The 18,335-nt window shown below is 35.3% G+C and overlaps 1 protein-coding gene across 2 annotated transcripts; it reads right to left on the bottom strand.

The window, feature by feature from the left end:
* Positions 1 to 596: 596 nt before the first annotated feature.
* On the bottom strand, positions 597 to 17,300 carry LOC146958131 (exocyst complex component SEC5A-like). 2 transcript variants are annotated; one of them, XM_085741318.1, is made up of 21 exons: positions 16,764 to 17,300; positions 14,090 to 14,276; positions 13,866 to 13,954; positions 12,612 to 12,806; positions 12,276 to 12,403; positions 12,025 to 12,183; positions 11,648 to 11,758; positions 10,880 to 10,954; positions 10,175 to 10,312; positions 9,921 to 10,094; positions 9,482 to 9,625; positions 8,204 to 8,330; positions 7,919 to 8,129; positions 6,779 to 6,894; positions 6,393 to 6,627; positions 4,980 to 5,073; positions 4,275 to 4,352; positions 4,084 to 4,140; positions 2,922 to 3,071; positions 1,308 to 1,520; positions 597 to 1,022 (listed from the first exon to the last, which is right to left on the bottom strand). In XM_085741318.1, the coding sequence occupies exons 2-21, from the start codon at positions 14,236 to 14,238 to the stop codon at positions 801 to 803; spliced, it is 2,865 nt and encodes a 954-aa protein (XP_085597444.1). In that variant the 5' UTR covers positions 14,239 to 14,276; positions 16,764 to 17,300; the 3' UTR covers positions 597 to 800. The 2 variants fall into 2 exon arrangements, with proteins under 2 accessions (XP_085597444.1, XP_085597443.1); XM_085741317.1 differs by having other exon boundaries at positions 14,090 to 14,259.
* Between the last annotated feature and the right edge of the window lie 1,035 nt (positions 17,301 to 18,335).

Genomic DNA, 18,335 nt, shown 5'->3' with positions numbered 1-18,335 from the left:
ATAAAAAAAATTTAAAAAATAGAAGTGACGAGATGATGGGCCGGTCAGCCCCGTTTTTTCAACAAGTTAAGGAGGGCAAACCAGCTAGAGGCGAAGAGTTCAAAACTTTAACCCAACCCGCCAAAAATAGCAAGTTAAACAAGCCAGCTTGGCGGGTTGTAACCGTTTTGTCACCCCTACCAAATTGCATATCTCAATGGTCTTAATGTAGTACAGGGTTTAAGTTGGGGCGCTTTGTTAACATAAATACAGTTAAGAAAAGGGAGCAAATATGGGATCATGTCCCTAAATCATCATAACCCTGTAACTTAGTTAGAACAAGTGAACAGATGCAATTGTCAAATGATTATATTTTCTATTACGTTGCATTTTCTTCCCTCTTTTTTTCCCTAAGTTTGTTATTCTTCTTCTAACTGGCATCATCTTTCCTTCGTGGGTGTTTTGTTCAGGACAATTCCCTAACGTAGTTCATTAATCTCACTCCATGTAGAATTCGCATATTTCATTTACTGTGCACACATCCAAAGGCTACAGAAATTCAGCTAACAAATCATCCCCCTTTAAAACCCGAATGACAAAACTGAGTGCACTTACGGTTTATTGTGGCATACAAAAATGCCGACATACAGTCCAAAAATTATTAAAATGTGGTAATTGTCATCCACCTTTACAAACAAAGAGAAGAAATGACAACAATGCAAAGAATACAACTTTTCATTAACTACAAAAACAAAAATATACAACAATAAATACATAATAGGCAAACAAACTAAAAGAATAGGGGTGCTAGTTTATATTCATCAATATCTATGCCGTGAAAAATTTGAGGATCCAGTATTATATGTACCTCTGGAGGATGATCTGCTTGGAGAATCCATTGAGTTCTTGTAGGGAGAGTAGGCAGATTTGGCAGGTTCTGGCACAGAGTCCAAAGGAATGGATTCTGCAAAGCATGCCGTATTAATGCGTGTCCGCTCAAGTTCTGATTGAAGGAACTCCGAGCTGTACTGCTGTGCAAGAGACTGAAATGCACAAAATATACAGCTTTAGACAGTAGTAAATTTAGCAGCAGGATTCAACATATAAATCTTTTACTAGATGCCGATATAAATCTTTTCCATAGAATTAAACCATTTTTCACGATACCGAAACATGTCAAACTAAACGTCATTTTCATAATGTAAATACATGTCCGAACAGTTGCATCACCCCCAGCACAAATCAAGAGAGCATAATAATCACTAATTTAATAAACATTCTCAGAATTCAGACACACGAAATGAATACTACATTAATCGGTTGCTTACAATTAACTCGTCTGGTGACACAGTTGTTCCTTGTTTATCATCTGCAAGTGCATCTTCACTACCGCGAGTTGCCCGGCGATTATGTCCTGGATTGTCGACAGCCTCAATCACACTCTCAGTGGCTTTTTCCAAAAGTAGTCCTTGTAAAGACTTCAAGGAATCTCTTGCATCGGATGTGAAATATGGGTTTAATACAGTCTCGAAGTACTCAAGCTGCAAGGATCATGTTAGTTAATTAAGAGAGATAAAATCTAATGCTGCAGGTAAAGGCCATGAAATATAAATGATATAAGCACCTCGTGTTTATGCAAATTTATAGAAAATAATGTCAAGAAAACATTTTATTGGTTCCTAAATAATTCCACATCTCTGGGTGTTCATATCCGTCCTGACCCGGTGACCCAACCTCAGCTATATGGCAGGTTGAGTCTGATTTATGACCCAGTATCTAGCTAACGAAGCATTTGGGATTACCCAACCTATCCTCTATATATACATATAATCATAATATGGGGTTTTATTTTACTCTTCTAGTTAGCGTTTCTATTTGTTTCTTCATCCACCACATGAAGTTTGACAGTCCTTTTATGTAGCCATATTTAAATTATCACATATTTTTGTTTTTTGAAAACAAAACAAACGTGTAAAGTGGTATATTATTGTTATTTTATTATAGCAATGTTGTAAAATTACAGTGGAGTAGAAAATGCCTCCTATATCAAGAGAAATTCTAGTTTATAAGATTTATTTACAAGTTCTAAGAACTTTCTCCGTTTGAACATAGCTATATGATAAAAAAAATCATTTATACTTCAGGTCAACCCAATCATATTCCACGTAAATCCAATCTTAATTAGACTAGCACAACATGTGATTTAGTGTTGAGTTTGAGTTTAAAATGTAGCCCAATCAAACTTAAGAGTTGGGTGAGGCACAAACATAACTCATCTAAACCCGTCCCTTAAACACCCTGTCACTCCCCACACCCTAGGGTAGAATAGGCGTTCTCTAATCTTTCAACTGTGACTGGAGAGCACCAGTGTTGCAGAAGAATTAATATATTTGTGCACTTTCTCCCCTTCCACTTTTTTTCACCTCATTTTTCTCTATCTCTTCCTTTCTCAATACATCACATATCACGTATCTCTCCTCCCTGCATAGTATTTCCTCCCTAATGGGGTGGTACACACCCCAAGTAAGTGTGAAAAATCTTTATCCTTTGTCCAGACAAGCATTTTTTAAAGTTGAGTATAACTACAAATTCATTATAGAAGTTGCATTCCTACTTTGGATTACTGAGAAAGAACAGTGAGAAAAGGGAGCGAGCTTGTCAAGTGACAAACAACACGGGTTCGTTTTCTTAAACTTAAAAAAATAGTGATTGCAAGGTTGTGTACAAAGCATTTAATGCCAAGACTTGAGAGATTTCACAGAACGCATAAATTTGGCTACAATTGTAAAAATTTATTTTTACGAAACCTATTCAAAGCACTATATCAAAAAAAGTAGAGATTTGATTTTTTGCAGAAGCTTGAACATTCTAAAATGTAAACGGCTTCATATGGCATATTAATTATCGCATCAGCCTTAAAATGTCACAGTAATAGAACATACCTCAAGCATGAGTTGACAGAATCCATTTGTATCCAGTGATCTAAGATCTGTACTTTCATTTTCGTGAAAAATGCTGATGAATGTGTCAATCAAGCCTTCCACGAGAATGCCAAGTGTTTTATCCAAGAGAGGTTTAGCACCAGCAAAAACCTATGACAACAGTTCACATCAGCTGGACTACAATTGAGCAAATATAGTGAAGAGAGTTATTTTCTTAATTAGTGCTGATCAGATATTTCTTAAACTTATTTAAAGAGCTAAGTTTAGCAAGGATCTTCTCGTGATTAAAACACTCAAAATCAAAACAACACTCGGGTTATTTCACTCAGATTTCTGCATATATGGCCTCAATACCAATGCGAACAGAAATATAATACCATTAACACAAGGCCCACAAAAAAAGTATATGAAGACGATAAAGCTAATCTGAATATAATATTCCTTCTTCAAAATCCATTTGACATATTCCGAGGTCAAACCCTTCGTCAGGACAGTAGCCCTGATGTGTATGTAGATCCACTAATCTATTTCAAACTAGGAGCATGTTTTTCTACACGGAGCAGCATCTAGCTGTAACTATAAGAAAGTTTCTGGTAAATCAAATAAAACTCAGGCGGGTAATCAACTTGGACCATTTCCTTTTTAGTATTTTCACAGGTCTTGTCCAGAGTAAGAAGCATAATAAGGCAGTGTCATCTGATGCTAGCTATGAAGCACAGACATGGACACAGACACCGGACACGACACGCCGACACCGCTAGTAATTTGAGAAAATCACGTAATTCAGCGTAATTATATGCGTCTGGTGTCATGTCGGTGTCAGACACAACACATGTCCGACACCGGCACACGCCTAATCCGAAGAGCATATGTGCTTCATAGGATGCTTGTCTTTCGGTGTCCATGGCTGGAGAAGAATGTTCAGGCCTTTAACAGAAACATCCGATTACAAGATTTACTTTTGATACGCCAGTATTTTCATGGCTTTGAGGAGTTCTGATCATGATGTATGGCTTAAAAAAAATCTCATGGCAGATATAAAAAAAAAAAAATCCTTCGCTAACATTTCTAAGATGATATATTATCACCAAGTCAAATGCTTATTTTTTGCATCTTAAAAAAAAATGTGGGATTTGAATCCCTTATCACATGCAATTATTACCTCTGCATGAACGGCTACCAATGTGTGCAGCAACTCTACTGCTGCATCGCGGACACCCTAAAAGAAACCACGATAAAATAGAATTTCATATTAAAACACGATTTTCCAAAATCAAAGCGAAAATCATTTTAGTCGGAAACAAATATAAAAAGTCAAATTTACAATAAACATTATTGTTGCTAGGTTCTCACTTTAACTGCGGGTGCTGCACCCCATTGAATGCCAGAATTCAACAGATAACTCGTTGCAGCAGATCTGATCAAGGTTGCCTGATGAGAAACCAAGATAGTGTCAATGTATTGAATAGTGAAAGTGAGACTACAGAGCAGTTTTTGAACAGGAAATGTATACTTATTACTAATTAACAACCATTGTCCTTTCTGCTTCATAATAAACTGTCTTTTTTTATTATGGAACACTGTTAGTCTGAATTCAAATAGTTTATGGAGACTACTGGTAAAAATCCAAGTCCAACATAGAAAAGAGATAAGGCCTTGAATGAGTTTATAGAGTGGCACCCCTCACCTTACAATTTGGTTTTGTAAGGATGAGTTAGACCCAATATAAAAACCTAATATGTATCAGAGAAGCTTGTGACTATTATCCATCACTATACAAAACCTTACATTGTTTTCTGTAGAATAATGCAACACCTTGGTATTTAAGAAGTAAAAGACAATGCCTATTATTCCAACTGATTGTTTGTCTATATACCGGTCATGAGAATTGTTAACTATAGAAGTCATTCCATACAATTATGAAATGCTTCTTTCCGAAAAATCAATAATTACAATGGTATTAACAAATAAAAAAGTCATAAGATGCTCTTATAATAGCTTCTATATCATCTACTTCTTTCCCAGTTAAAAGTATGGGAACAACATTTTTCTCATTACCTTTGCAAAAGTATATTGTTCAAGGACCTTCTCTTCGAGCCCTGAGAAACAAATTACAAGATCTTGTACATCACTGTTTCCTTCATCCTTCCCCCTGAATTAAAGGTTCCCAAGAATCAGAATGTTCTAGTAAATATGTGTGTGTGTGTGTTCATTAAAATATTTTGAAGTCAGGCACATAGGCAACAATAGAAGAGGATAAATTTAATCAGTTAAAAAATTACTGTACTTGAATTATTTGGATTGCTCGAGAGAAACTCTCTCGGCAATATCAATTTTATAGAGATAAATCATACCCAAATATACAAAAGACTCAGCACTAACCCTTATTTATGTTAACTCAGCTTCTCAAAATCAACTTGTAAGATGAGAATTGCCCAAGTCTTATAGCCCTACATAGGACATATCACTATTCACTAGTAGATGTGGAACACTCAACACATTCCCTAACACTCGGGACTAGACAATTGAAGCATGGACTAATGTGAATGGAATAACAAAGATTTCAATAAACACCCTCAGACAAAGGCCCGGAGATCTATAGCTTGGACAAATGTGGGTGGAAGAACAGAGATCTTGGCCCAATAATGGATCAAGAATAGATTCTAGTGCCAATTTGAATTTGGGAAGATCTGAAATTGGTTCTAGATGACTTGAGAAATTGTGTCTGAGTGTGTTTATTTATAATAAAATATGCACAACCAAATCCTTTGATGATAGGTGTTGCGAGTCCCATATTAGATAATGATATTACTTAAATAGTGCGTTATGAGTGGGAACAACTCTCATGCATGGGAGCTAGCTTTTGGGGTTGAGTTAGGCCCAAACGAAAATTCTAATATGATATCACAACCCATCCAGATCCGTTAGGCCACGCTTATTGACCACTTAGTCACGTTCCAGATGTTCAGTCCTAGGCGAGAGGTGGTGTGTTGATACTCCGAGAGTCCCACATTGAATAGTGATATGGCCTGAAATAGTGGTAAAAAGTGTGAGGTAACCTCACGCCATTAGCTATTTTAGAGTTGAGTTAGGCCGAAACCTAAATTCTAAGACAGTATAAGAGTCTATCTTAAATTTGTTGACCCACCCATTATTAAGCCACCTGAATAACACTCCATATCTCCAGTCATGGTCGTGAGGGATGTGTATTGAGTCTCGCATTGGATAGTCATATGGCATGAAAAGTGGTTATAAACAAAGGGCAACCCCTGCCTCCATTAGCTAACCTTAGGGGTTGAGTTAGAACCAAATCCAAATTCTAAGAATAGAGATAATATTGGATTAAAATAACCTTTATATCTATCACATTATTTGCAACAAAATATTTTAAATATCTCAACACAGATATACCCTTACAATGGAAAATATAATATGGGCTCCACAACATAAATATATATTTTAACAGCATACCTGGAGTGCTGCCAGATATGTCGGTATTTGTCATACAGCTCATAAGAAAGTTCATCTTTGCAATATCCAATATTGCTTAGTACAATCAATAACTGTTGATGAGGATCAGTAACGCCTCCTCCAAGATCAGAAGGTGCATTTTCTTCTGCTTCAAGTGTATACCCATTAGGGAAATGGGAACCTTCTCTGTGTGAGCTATGTTGCCCAAGTTCAATTCCAATACGCTCTAAATTACCTGACAGTCAACCGAAGAAGCCAATTTTGTAACTAGAAATTCGAGTGCAACACTACTTTGTTCTTTCAGCATCTTGCTTTTATTTCACTTTATTTCTTTATCTAGAAAAATATGGATATGATCAAAGATAGAGCTAACAAATTCAACATACCAGCAAAATCCAGGAAACAGTTTAAAAATGCAAGTCTGACAGATTCTTGAATTTCTTGAAGTTGGATAAATGTATCTTCTGATTTTGTTGCCTCACTCCTTAAGGATCGAAGCATCCTGAAGGGATCATTGTTAAAATGTTAATACTGATTTTAGATATATAACACATACCAAGACAAGTGTATTGCGGGGGGCGGGATTTTTTTTTTCCTATTAAACGCATTACGATAATGACTGATACAGATTGTAAACATCACACTGACATACGGAGAAATTTTAAACATCACAGCAAAGATAGTGTAGGGACAATAAATATCAGACAGTAAGAGGTAAACTTCGAAGAAAATTTGAAGCATATGCTGCCAAATATTTACTGAAAAGGATTTCTTAAAAATTAAACAGATTTGATGCGAACAACATTTATTGTATCTTTGGCATCAAGTTATTTCCTTGGAAGATCATTTTGCTGGAAATGTTCCTTTATGTTTTTTGATATGCACATGTTAGTAGTTAGAAATGTTAGTTTCCGGGGATCGAACCCGAGACCTCCTCCTTTGAACTCCTAATGTGTTTCCTAAAACTAATTCCATAAAATCTTCACTGACATGAATGCTGCCAGGGATATAAAATCATTTTGGCAGGGTGGTCTTTGATATGGTGCCAAAACCTCCATGCAAAAGTAATTGGGAGTTCTATTCTTGCCACCCGGATTCTTCATGATTTAGTCAACTTAAACAGAGGGGGGCCTGTGAATGTTCATGTTTCAAGCCTAAATGTCATCATGTGAAACAACTTGTTTGATGTATGAAACCATTATTGGCCCACATCCTAAAGACTCGGCTTTTAGAAAATATGATCTTTTAATAAATCTAAATGACTAAATCCAAGATTCTTCTGCCCAAAATTGTGAATAACCTAAGTTTGAGGTCACAGGAACTCTATGGCTTTTTGTATTCCCCAAGTACAAACTGTAATAACTAGTTAATGACCAGACATATGGAGCATTAACATATTAAGAGGTGACATGATCATGAGGGAGCCAGGTTTTGAATATGAATACATAATTGTTAATTATAAAATTCATTTAATTTTCATTGAGCAAAAATCATATCAAATCATATATGATAATATTTAAACTTACAAATTGATCTGATCCATTGCTGAAGATACAGCTGAGCGGAATGTTAAAGGCAGGTAAGAGATTGCATATGGCGATTTGTTCCTTTCAAGAATTGAAACAATAACCCATGAGACATCCTTCGACACCTCTTCAACTGATGCTCGCATCCAAGAGCAAAGCCTTAGAACATAAATCCTTATAATCTCTGGTTGCAATGTTCGCAAAGCAGCAACTAGAACAAAAAGAAAGACAAACACTCAGAATATCAACAGATCACAATAACTTCCAGATTCAGATAATTGATACCTGCAACCGGAGGAGCTGCTTCCTTCATTTCCAAAGCTGTGCATGCTTTAGATATATCTTCAATGGCATCACTCATGTAGGACCGGAGGACATTTGATTCCTCTAGATCATGAAATATGTTAGTAACCTGCAAAAATGGCAGATTATCAGGATATGTAGGCAAAACCATGAAGTACTTTCTATTTGTCAAATCAACCATGTTGCAAAAAATACTTTCCTAAATTACTCGATTAGGATTTGGCATATAGCAATGTATTCAAAACCAATAGGAAAAAGGAGAAAACCATATTCCTGTCTGTTTGAGAGGTCAATCATTTTGCAATAAACACTTCTCTAAATAACTGGAATAGTCGCGTCAAGGAAAGAAAAGAAAAAAAAAACTGGATTAGGATTTGGCATATACCATGTAGGGATTCTCGTGACCTTGAGTTTATGAAAATAGGCTTCCAATATAACAACTAGGAGTGACAGAGTGGGACCAGGAGGCAGGGAGATAATGCTGGAAAAACTAGTCTGAATAAACTAGTTATCTTGGTTAAATTTAGAAGACTAACACGACTGATAGCACTTACAAAAAAAAAATTGTTAGGCTCTGGACAATATGTTTATGTAAAATTGCATTGTTTGTTTGATTTTAATGTCAAGTAAATACATTAATTGCTTCAATAGTCAAGACTCAAGTTCAGATAGATTAAACGCGAAATTCAACAAACAATGCTGGCCCAAAAATAATCTCCAAATTCACATGATATCCAAAAATAGTGCGCTTTTAGTCCTTTTGAATAACTAAAACCACATGAAATTTAAACTTTTAAGAAATAAAAATGTAGAAGTTTAAATTAGGGACACACACACACACACACAAGACCATAGTTTTGGGGACAAAATATATTTAACCTAAAATAAAAAGCCAAAATACAATGCTATAATAAAAAATAAAAAAAAATAAAATAAATAAATAAATAAAGAGCCATGGTGATCACTATAAATAGACTGCAATGTCGGAAAAATATATTGGGTTAAATATGTTTTTTGTCCCTATAAATATCTCAAATCTTGGTTTTAGTCCAAGTACCCACTTTTTCTCCCTGAAAAATACAAAACTTAAATGTTTTAGTCCATAAAGGGACTAAAAGTATGCTGTTTTGTAATTTGTATGGACTAAAAAGTGGGTACAGGGACTAAAAAATGAAATTTGAGATATTTATAGGGACCAAAAACATATTTAACCCAAACATATTTTTACACCGGTAAAAAAGGGCATGTAAACACAATTACCTTAACTCCATACAGTGATATTGTGCTGCATATCATTGCGGAAACTTCATCAAGGGAATGACTTGAGTATTTAACATCTCCAGCTTTTTCTTCAACTTTATTTGCAGAACTATTGGAATTTGAATCTGTGGGAACTTGAGAAGACTGGAAAAGAAAAAGAATGAACGATAATACAGCAGATGTAATTATGTATGAAAAATTAAAGAAAATAAACAATGTTGAAATAAGAAATATAGAATGGTAAAATACAAAACAAGATGCTAAATGTGTTTCCAGAAGAATCCAATTGAGTCAAGATAGCAGAGGAAGATTTTTTTTTTTTTGAAGGGAGAGGAGAAGTTGAAAACATTAAATCATGCCTTGAATCAGAATCAAAATAAAATGTTATAAATAACTAATGCGCATAGACATACACCGAATTAAAAGTTGTTTGCAATACCTTAGCAAACTTTCCACTGAAAACGGAGAGTGCAACCTTCCAGAAAGCTGGTATATGATGGATGATTACAGCGGTCAATCTACGGATATACCTTCCTCTTAGACCATCCACCTCTTCACCAGTTAGATCTACTGAATGAGACTGGACCGCAGGATAGGAGTTGTTGATATCTGACTGACAATAGTTATAGAAAGGATATTAAAAAGAAAAAATTAAACATTTTTCAATATAGCTTAAAACCATTTTGCACCTACAGATTCGCTCAATTCTTCTTGAATCTGCTTCCATCTGGCATCAGAAAGAGCCTTTTCATGCAACTCGTTACGCAAATTTTCCATTCTGGCCTCGTGGTCTAATGTACACTGCTCAAGTAAGCCACGTATTCTCTGATTCTGTGAAGAAAACAACAGCCAGTGGACTCAACAATTTGGCTATCCCATGGAATGCAAAAAAACCACTCTAAAAATTTGATGCTTAAAGGGCAAGTAACTAAAAAATTAAGAAATAATTAATGGGGAGTTGTACCAAAAAATATAAAAATTAAAGATTAAAAAGGAAGAAGGTACAAATCAACATGGTTCTTGGTCTTTACAAAGGTCTGTAATAGTACCAACAGCAAATAACTCTAACAGTAAATGGCATTTTTTTCCTTACTCTGATACTTTTTGGTATACACTATACAGTCAAACAACTCTAACAGTAAATAGGGGGAACCCGGTGCACTAAAGCTCCCGCATACGCAGGGTCCGGGAAGGGGTCCCACCATTTGGTGTATTGTACGCAGCCTTACCCTGTTTTTACACAAGAGGCTGTTTCCAAGACTTGAACCTGTGACCTTCCAGTCACATGACAACAACTTTACCAGTTGCGCTAAGGCTACCCCTCAAACAACTCTAACAGTAATTATGAACGCAAAATTTCGAGTACTTAAAAACATGACATGCATAGGATTTTCCAACCTGTATATTCAAATAATGCCATACTGGGTCCGACTCTGGCTCCAAATCCAACAATAACCTCACTGTATTCTCAAGCTACATGAAGAACAAAAAAGTATTAGATTCACCCTCGTGCAGAAAAAACACCAAGACCACTGCAATAAATCTTTAACTTGATCACCATATCATCAACATATAAAAAAATATCGCATGTCCATGTTGCTGTCAGTGTCAGTTTTACTTGTAACCATGCAAACAACAAGAATATAGAGATAGTGACGTTCACAAATTATCTCCTATGTTCTCCAGAACACCACAATGTCACATTACTATATTGATAAGAACCAATGTAATACATAGCTTTCAATATTGATTCATATGTAGATATTCACCTATGCCAAAGCAGAGTGAGGGGGATAAAACAGTAGTGTGTCCAGATCATCTACTTCAATGAACTGAATAAATTTCATGCTAAAACAAAACGAGGGGGATAAAAGGGTAAAGCTTCAAGCAAAAAACAACTGCAACCACATCACTTCCCTTCATTTATGCCTTTCTTTTCAACCCATCAAACAGAAAAAGAAAAAAAGAAAAAAAAAAACATTTAAGTATAACTGCTAACAGCTGAAGTGACAGTTCTCATACATTATTATGCATATACATAGTAGATACAGATCAAAAAGGGAAACAGTCATAGTAGCATCACTGGTCCCAACAAGCAAAGATACAACATAATTCAAGTAATTCCTGTCCAACATGACTAGCAAACTTAAGAGATTGATAACTCACATTTGTTATATCTATGTTCGGATCTTCCATAGACATGAAAAGCATAGACTTGAACTCGTTCATTACTTTTTCAACCTCTTCAAGAACACGTTTCAGGATACCTACCTGAATCTAAAGAAATACAACTAGAATTAATTTTAATAAGTAAAAGCATGTGACAGAGTAAATTGGTACAATAACCAGAGAAAATCCACAAACATTATGTACCCTAATATATGCTTAAATGGAATCATTCTTGTATCGGTGAATCTTGAGAACAAAAATTCAGGAGCATGCATGTATACTAGAATTTCAAGAAACCTCTAAGATAAACATGTTTTAACAATGATACAATAGAAACCTACAGAAAGATCGAAATGAATACAGTAGGTTTATACATGAGAGGGAAGAGCAATTGACTTGGCCTTCTTGTACTCCCTGACAGCCAAATCATATTCACCCTTGCTAATGCTGCCACGGATAGTACTTGGTAGGTTGAAAAGTGTACGGAACCTCTGTAGCATCCCTTGGACAGTCCTAATTTTTTCTGCTTGAGCCTACACAACTCATAAGAAGCCATGAATAAACAACATATTCCAAAATCTAGAAAAAAAGTCACAAGAAAATCTAGACTTCAGAATTCACCCACCTGGCGTTCGAATAAAGGCTTCAAGGCACGATTAGCCTGCGAACTAACTCCTTGAATAATATTAAACAAATGGGAAGTCCCAGACCCTTCAGGGTCATCCTCAATTCGTCTTAACTTTGACTCAATATCTGTAAATTAAGAAAGAAGAGCTTCACATTAAAATAAAGGAGGCGAAAGCACCGTTGATCTTAAATTGTTTGCCTAAATGCAGGGAAAACTAATGAGAAAGAGAGTGTGAACTTGGGAATGACACTTAACAACAATCACCCAAGAATAAAAGACTACTTCTGTATGGTTAAACTAGGGTTTGAATGCATGCAAAAATCAAGTCCATACCGTCGATTGTGGTTTTACAAGAGACAAAACAGTCAAAGTTGTCCTTAACCAACTGCTTTCTCTGCTCAGTACGACTTTTATAATCGGTTTTCAAAGCCAGCGCACCAGCCTCCAGGTCAGCAGCACTTGTATTACAGTGTATCCGTGATAAGAACAATTTTGCATCAAAGTTCTCCGAAAAATAAAGCAATTTCTCTGTATAGTTGCACCAAAGAAACTGTCATATCATCATCAACACTTGGGTAGAAGCACATACATGCAAACCAGAAGAGCTTAAATAATAATAACAATGATAAAGGTGACACTTGTTTTCCAACCAATCTAGGAAATACTAATAGTTATTTGCTGCATGAACCAAATTTCCCAAACACTGAAATAGAACTCTCTTGAACCAGCCATGAGCAAAACACCAGAGAGAAACCATAAACAAAATCTTATCCCATGAAATTATAATTAAGGAAAGGGGTTATTTAAATCTATTAATGGCCTTCAGTTTTGTGACCACTTCCTTAATTTATCCCAGATGTAGGCTTTTGCACACGTTTATTGTAGGTTGATTGTTAGATTGAGTCCTGAGTTGTGGACTCGTTAGCCCCCAAGTTCAGACCTATACTCTTATTTAAGTGACATAATCAGTAATTAAAAAATCAGATGTTAGAGACCCTAGTCGTCATATTTTTTATTCCACTTTCAGCAATAAATAATGCCTGGACCTGAGAACCCTAGGTGTGAAGCCTATGGTGTTTTTCCTCCACTATCTTCGTCTTTTGAACTCCGATTTCAAATAATTAAACATCCTATTTAGAAAAAGACTCTATTTTGTACAGGTAAAGCCAGTTACCAATAAACTTTTCGCATTCTAATTCAATTCTAGCATAACTGCCTGCCGGTACAGTTAACCTTCCAAAAACAGAACCTTCACTTAATTTCACAAATACTAAGGTACAAAGAATTTTCATTTATATTGAATGCAGAACAATACCTCATATCTGTCATAGTTGACTGTAAGACTGCTTCCTAGGCATTTTTTTCTCTTAATCAAATTTTGTCACAAAATACATGATTTGCCGAAACTATATTATTATTGCATTGTAAAATACAAGTAGCTTGTAGTGTAATTTGATCCATGTAGCCGACCCCACTTAGTGGGATAAGGCTTGGTTGTTGTTGTTGTTGTAAAATACAAGCACCATAAAGAAACTGACTTTAAAATGAAAATATGCTACATAATAATTAACAACAAAAAATAGTTACCACGTAGGTTGCTATCAGCATCCTTGTCAGTCTTAGGAGAACTGTCTGAAGACTCGGTTATCAACTTTAGTGTTCTGTTGTCAATGATCCTGTCAAATACCAATACCAATAAACCACCAGGATTAATCCCTCCGAAGAAAACTGAAGTAATGTGGAAATGATGCCAGCTATAAGCCAAAAGAAAGGCACATGCAATGAAAGACAAGCATAGAAATGAACTTTACCCCAAACCTAGTGGATCAACACATTCCATGCCACGAGGGAATGACTGTAAGTAGGTAAGCCCCCCCTTTTTAGCCAATGCAGAACTTTTTCTTTCAAATTTTGGAGCTATAAATTTTTGAGCCACAGGTGCCGTCCTTGTTTCCCTCATTTCACGAACCCTACGAGCAAGCTGTCAAAGAAGCCCAACTACATTAAATTAAACAGAATTCGATAAGTACTTTCATTTAATATGCGTAATATTCTAACGGAAGAAAACCAATATGAATAAAGCACTGATATTTTTAATCCTTCAAGCAAAAGAACTCTTAAAAATAAGTACTAACAAAAACTATGTAGAGCATAAATAGCATGAGTTGAGATCCCACATCGACTAGAGATATGGCTAAAGTACTCCTTATCCTTACATGGCTTTGGGCAATCCTCACATCTTCGAGCTAGCTTTTAGGGTTGAATTAGACTTAACCAATTTTTAAGATAGTGACTAGATGTGTTACCAGGCCTGTATTTGTCGACGCTATAAGTCCTAGGCATGAGGGGTGTTGTTATTGCCGCCCGCATTTGTCCATGCTCCAAATGTCTCTTGGGCATGAGAGAATGAGTTCAGATTCAACATTGACTATATATATGGTCAAAGTAGTTCTCAAAATGCTTGGACAATCCTCACCTCTGGGTATCGCTTGGGGTTAAGAGTTGAGATAGGCCTGATCCAAATTTTAAGAGCATGCCTAATGTAGCATATGAAAAGGGGGATGCTCAAGATTCATTTCCATCCTAGATTCCAAGAGTCGTAGTATATTAAAAAATGGAAAAGAACAAGCAAGGACAAGAAGAAAAAGGAATGACAGACAGAAATGAAAAACCAAATATATTGCAGAAATATGAGATGCGAATAAATCGAATTGCTTTCCACTCAACACAAGTAGACAGCCTTGTAGAACTTATTAGGTAATATTTCACCCTAGTTAGGATGAGTATAGTATCAGGATCTAAGATGTTGCTAATTAGTCAGCCCAAGTTCATTGGGATATTAATAGTACTTGTTGAATTGGGTCTAACTCATCCTTAAAAAACCGGCTTGTGAGGTGAGGACTACCCCCACTAGGAAACACTTGTTCAGGCCATCTCTCATCCAATATGGGACTCTTTAACAGTACTCAACAGGTTTTTCTTTTTCCCACAGGATTGTTATCAGTACAAAAATTAAAAACAATGAGTTATTATTTGAATGGATGGAAAATAGCAAAATGCAAAAAAAAAAAAAAAAATACAATATTAAAATAGTCGTTAAAGAACAAGAAAGAATGAAATTAATAAAGACTAGTTCTTAATATTGAAACAGTAATACTTATTCTTTAATAAAACTAAAATACAATACTTAACCACTATTAACTGTTCTTCAATTTAGTTTTAGAACTATGACATTATGGTTACTGGATGTCCAAGACTAAAAATCAATTAGCATTTCATGCATTTGGAATAATTTTCAAAAAAATATATTTAGAGAAAAGTGAACGTTAATACTTCCAGAACATAGCATTACGTCCTATTGAAATTATAGGGTTTGGGTTTGCATGGAATAAACATACTAAAGAATAATATAAGATTAGATTGATTTGGTATGCCTAAATTAAAAGCACTATCCATCATTTATACTGAGAATTAGATCAATCATACTAGTACAAGCCCAAGCTCGCCATCGCAGTGAGACCTTCTAAAAAATGATGCTATAAAGCTCCGGCTATGTTCAAGGGTTCATGGCAACATTATCTTAGGTTTGCAAAAGGCTTATTTCATGGTTCAAACCAGTAGTCCATGGTCACATCGTAACAATTTCAACTGCTGCAACAAGCCTTCCCTTCGTATTTCGTAATACAACAAGACTACTACTAATGTTAATCCAATAAAGGAAACAAATATAGAAACATAATAAAGTCTGGAAGCATGTCCAAAGGACCAAATGATTCTAAAAGATATTTTAAAACATTAAAATATACTCTAAAATTTCCTCTCAAGCTAAAACTTCCTAAACTTTAAGCTCATTTGTTGAAGAGTAACGAGGAAACTCGATCAAAAAACCCGAATAATGCACAACCAACGAGGAATTGACACTGCCAGAGCGGCACAGAGTGGAAGATGCAAGCAATCATTCACATCAACATCCAATCGATCAAAATTCACAGCAAAACAAACAACATTTGGAAACTAAAATACAAGATATTCTAAGATAGTACATAACTCTGCAGCACAGATACTTCTAATCAAAGGCGTGTCCGTGTCCAACATGTGTCAACGTTGACACATGTGATCACATTCAATTATGCTATTTTTAAAAATTATTACTTGTGTAGATGTATCAGACGTGTCGGTGTTGCCAGTGTCCGACACCAAGATTATGCCATTTTCACAAATGATTATTGGTCTCAATGTGTCAATGTCCCGTGTTTGTGTCAGCGCTTCGTAGCTACGTAAATATCAAAATATATATTCTAACATACATATTCAGCAGAGTATCGGTAAAATGAAAACCCCAAACTGAGTATTATATACATGAATTAATCATTCTATTCACTAACTATTTCAACAAATGAACAATTAAACGAAGAAAACAAATAGAATAAAGGAATTGAAGCGTATATGATGAAAAAACCCTAATCAGTAGCAATAACAACACACCTCAGCTTCATCGACATGCTTCCAACGACTAGGCTCCTCACCATCCCAAGTCCGATCCTCCTCCCTCGCCGGAGTTCTTCCACTCCCTCGATTCTTCGACGATGTAACCTGATCTTTAACATTATCCTCATCACCGCTAGAAATACTAAGCATCTCCACTTCGGAATCATCGTCATCATCGACAACTCTCCCTTTCGTTTGAGGTTTCGCGGTGGCCGGAGGCGCTGAGCGCTTCGGTTGAGACGACGGCGGTTGAACGTAGTTAGCGACGGGTTTTCGAGGATTGGAAGAGGATTTGCCGTAGTTGAGATCTCGTTGTGATTGCTCCTTTAACGCCATCTGGAGAAGCTCGTCTTCATCGCTGTCGCTCGACATTTCTGAAACTCGTCACTGCTTCGCCGGTGAATGTGAACGGAATGGGATAGAGAAGAGGTTTTGTTGATTTTAGATCTGAGTTTTACTGCGATGTTTTTTTCTTTTTCTTCCGGGGAGGAAGAAAGAATGTTCAATGGAGAATCTTCCACTTTCAATTATTTTGCTTAGCTAAAGTTTTTTTCATTCTTTTTCATATCATTAATTATTACATTTTTTATTTTATTTTTTGTCAACATTACATTTTTTTTTTATTGTTAAAGGGAGTTATTTAAAAAAGAGTAGTGATATTTTAACAACCATTTTGGTACAACCTTTGAGACAACTTTGTTGTTCTCTCTTTTCATTGGTCAAAAATAATAGAGAGAAAAAAGAAGAGAGAGAATAAAAACATAATGTGAGTATGAGAAATAAAATTGTACAAAAATGGTTGTACAAATATCAATTCTCTAATTTTAATGCATCAAAAAGTTTTTGAGCCTATCAAGTAATTACTTTCATATTGAAAACAAAAATTATGAATGGTTTTACAAAATTATTATCCTTGATGATATGTAAAATAGATATTAAAAGAATTAGAAAAAAAAAATAATAAATAGTAATAGGGTATGGCAAGAAAAAATATTAATGATATTAGAAAAGTGACATATAATAAAACATAAATATTTTTTCCATAGTAATGTATAATATCAATTTTTTTCTTATATATTAATGTGTGCATTGGACAGATCTCTTTTAGCTGAATTTTTTTTTTTAAAAAGCAAACGATATTCATTCATTCAAATTGATAGAGTACATCGATACAATACAAATCCAAATTCGCTAAAAACAAAAAGGATGAATCCGTGAACAAACTCACAACATCCATGTTAATAACATAAAACGGCAAAGTATATATGCCTACAAATATGACTAATATGACTATATTCAAGTCTCTGGAATATTCATGTCTCCGGATCTGCAATGTTGACGACGCCAAAGTCACTGTCATTGATCGGATCTGCACTTGCTCAAAGCTAATCTTTCAACCTGAATCAAATAAAAACCGCACGAAGACGGGAAATCAAAAACACACCGCACAAAGACGTGAAATCAAAACAAACAGAGTCGTTTAAAGACGACGAAATCACAAAAACAAACGAAAGAAAACATAAAATATGTGAAATCACTTATTCAATTAGGATAGAAGGAAAAACAACT

This window comes from Medicago sativa, chromosome 1 (assembly GCF_051527215.1).
Source record: "Medicago sativa cultivar Bolivia chromosome 1, Bolivia_mono, whole genome shotgun sequence".
NCBI classification, from domain to species: domain Eukaryota; kingdom Viridiplantae; phylum Streptophyta; class Magnoliopsida; order Fabales; family Fabaceae; genus Medicago; species Medicago sativa.
The sequence above is the reverse complement of the archived record's forward strand: the minus strand, read 5'-3'. Positions and strand labels throughout refer to the sequence as shown.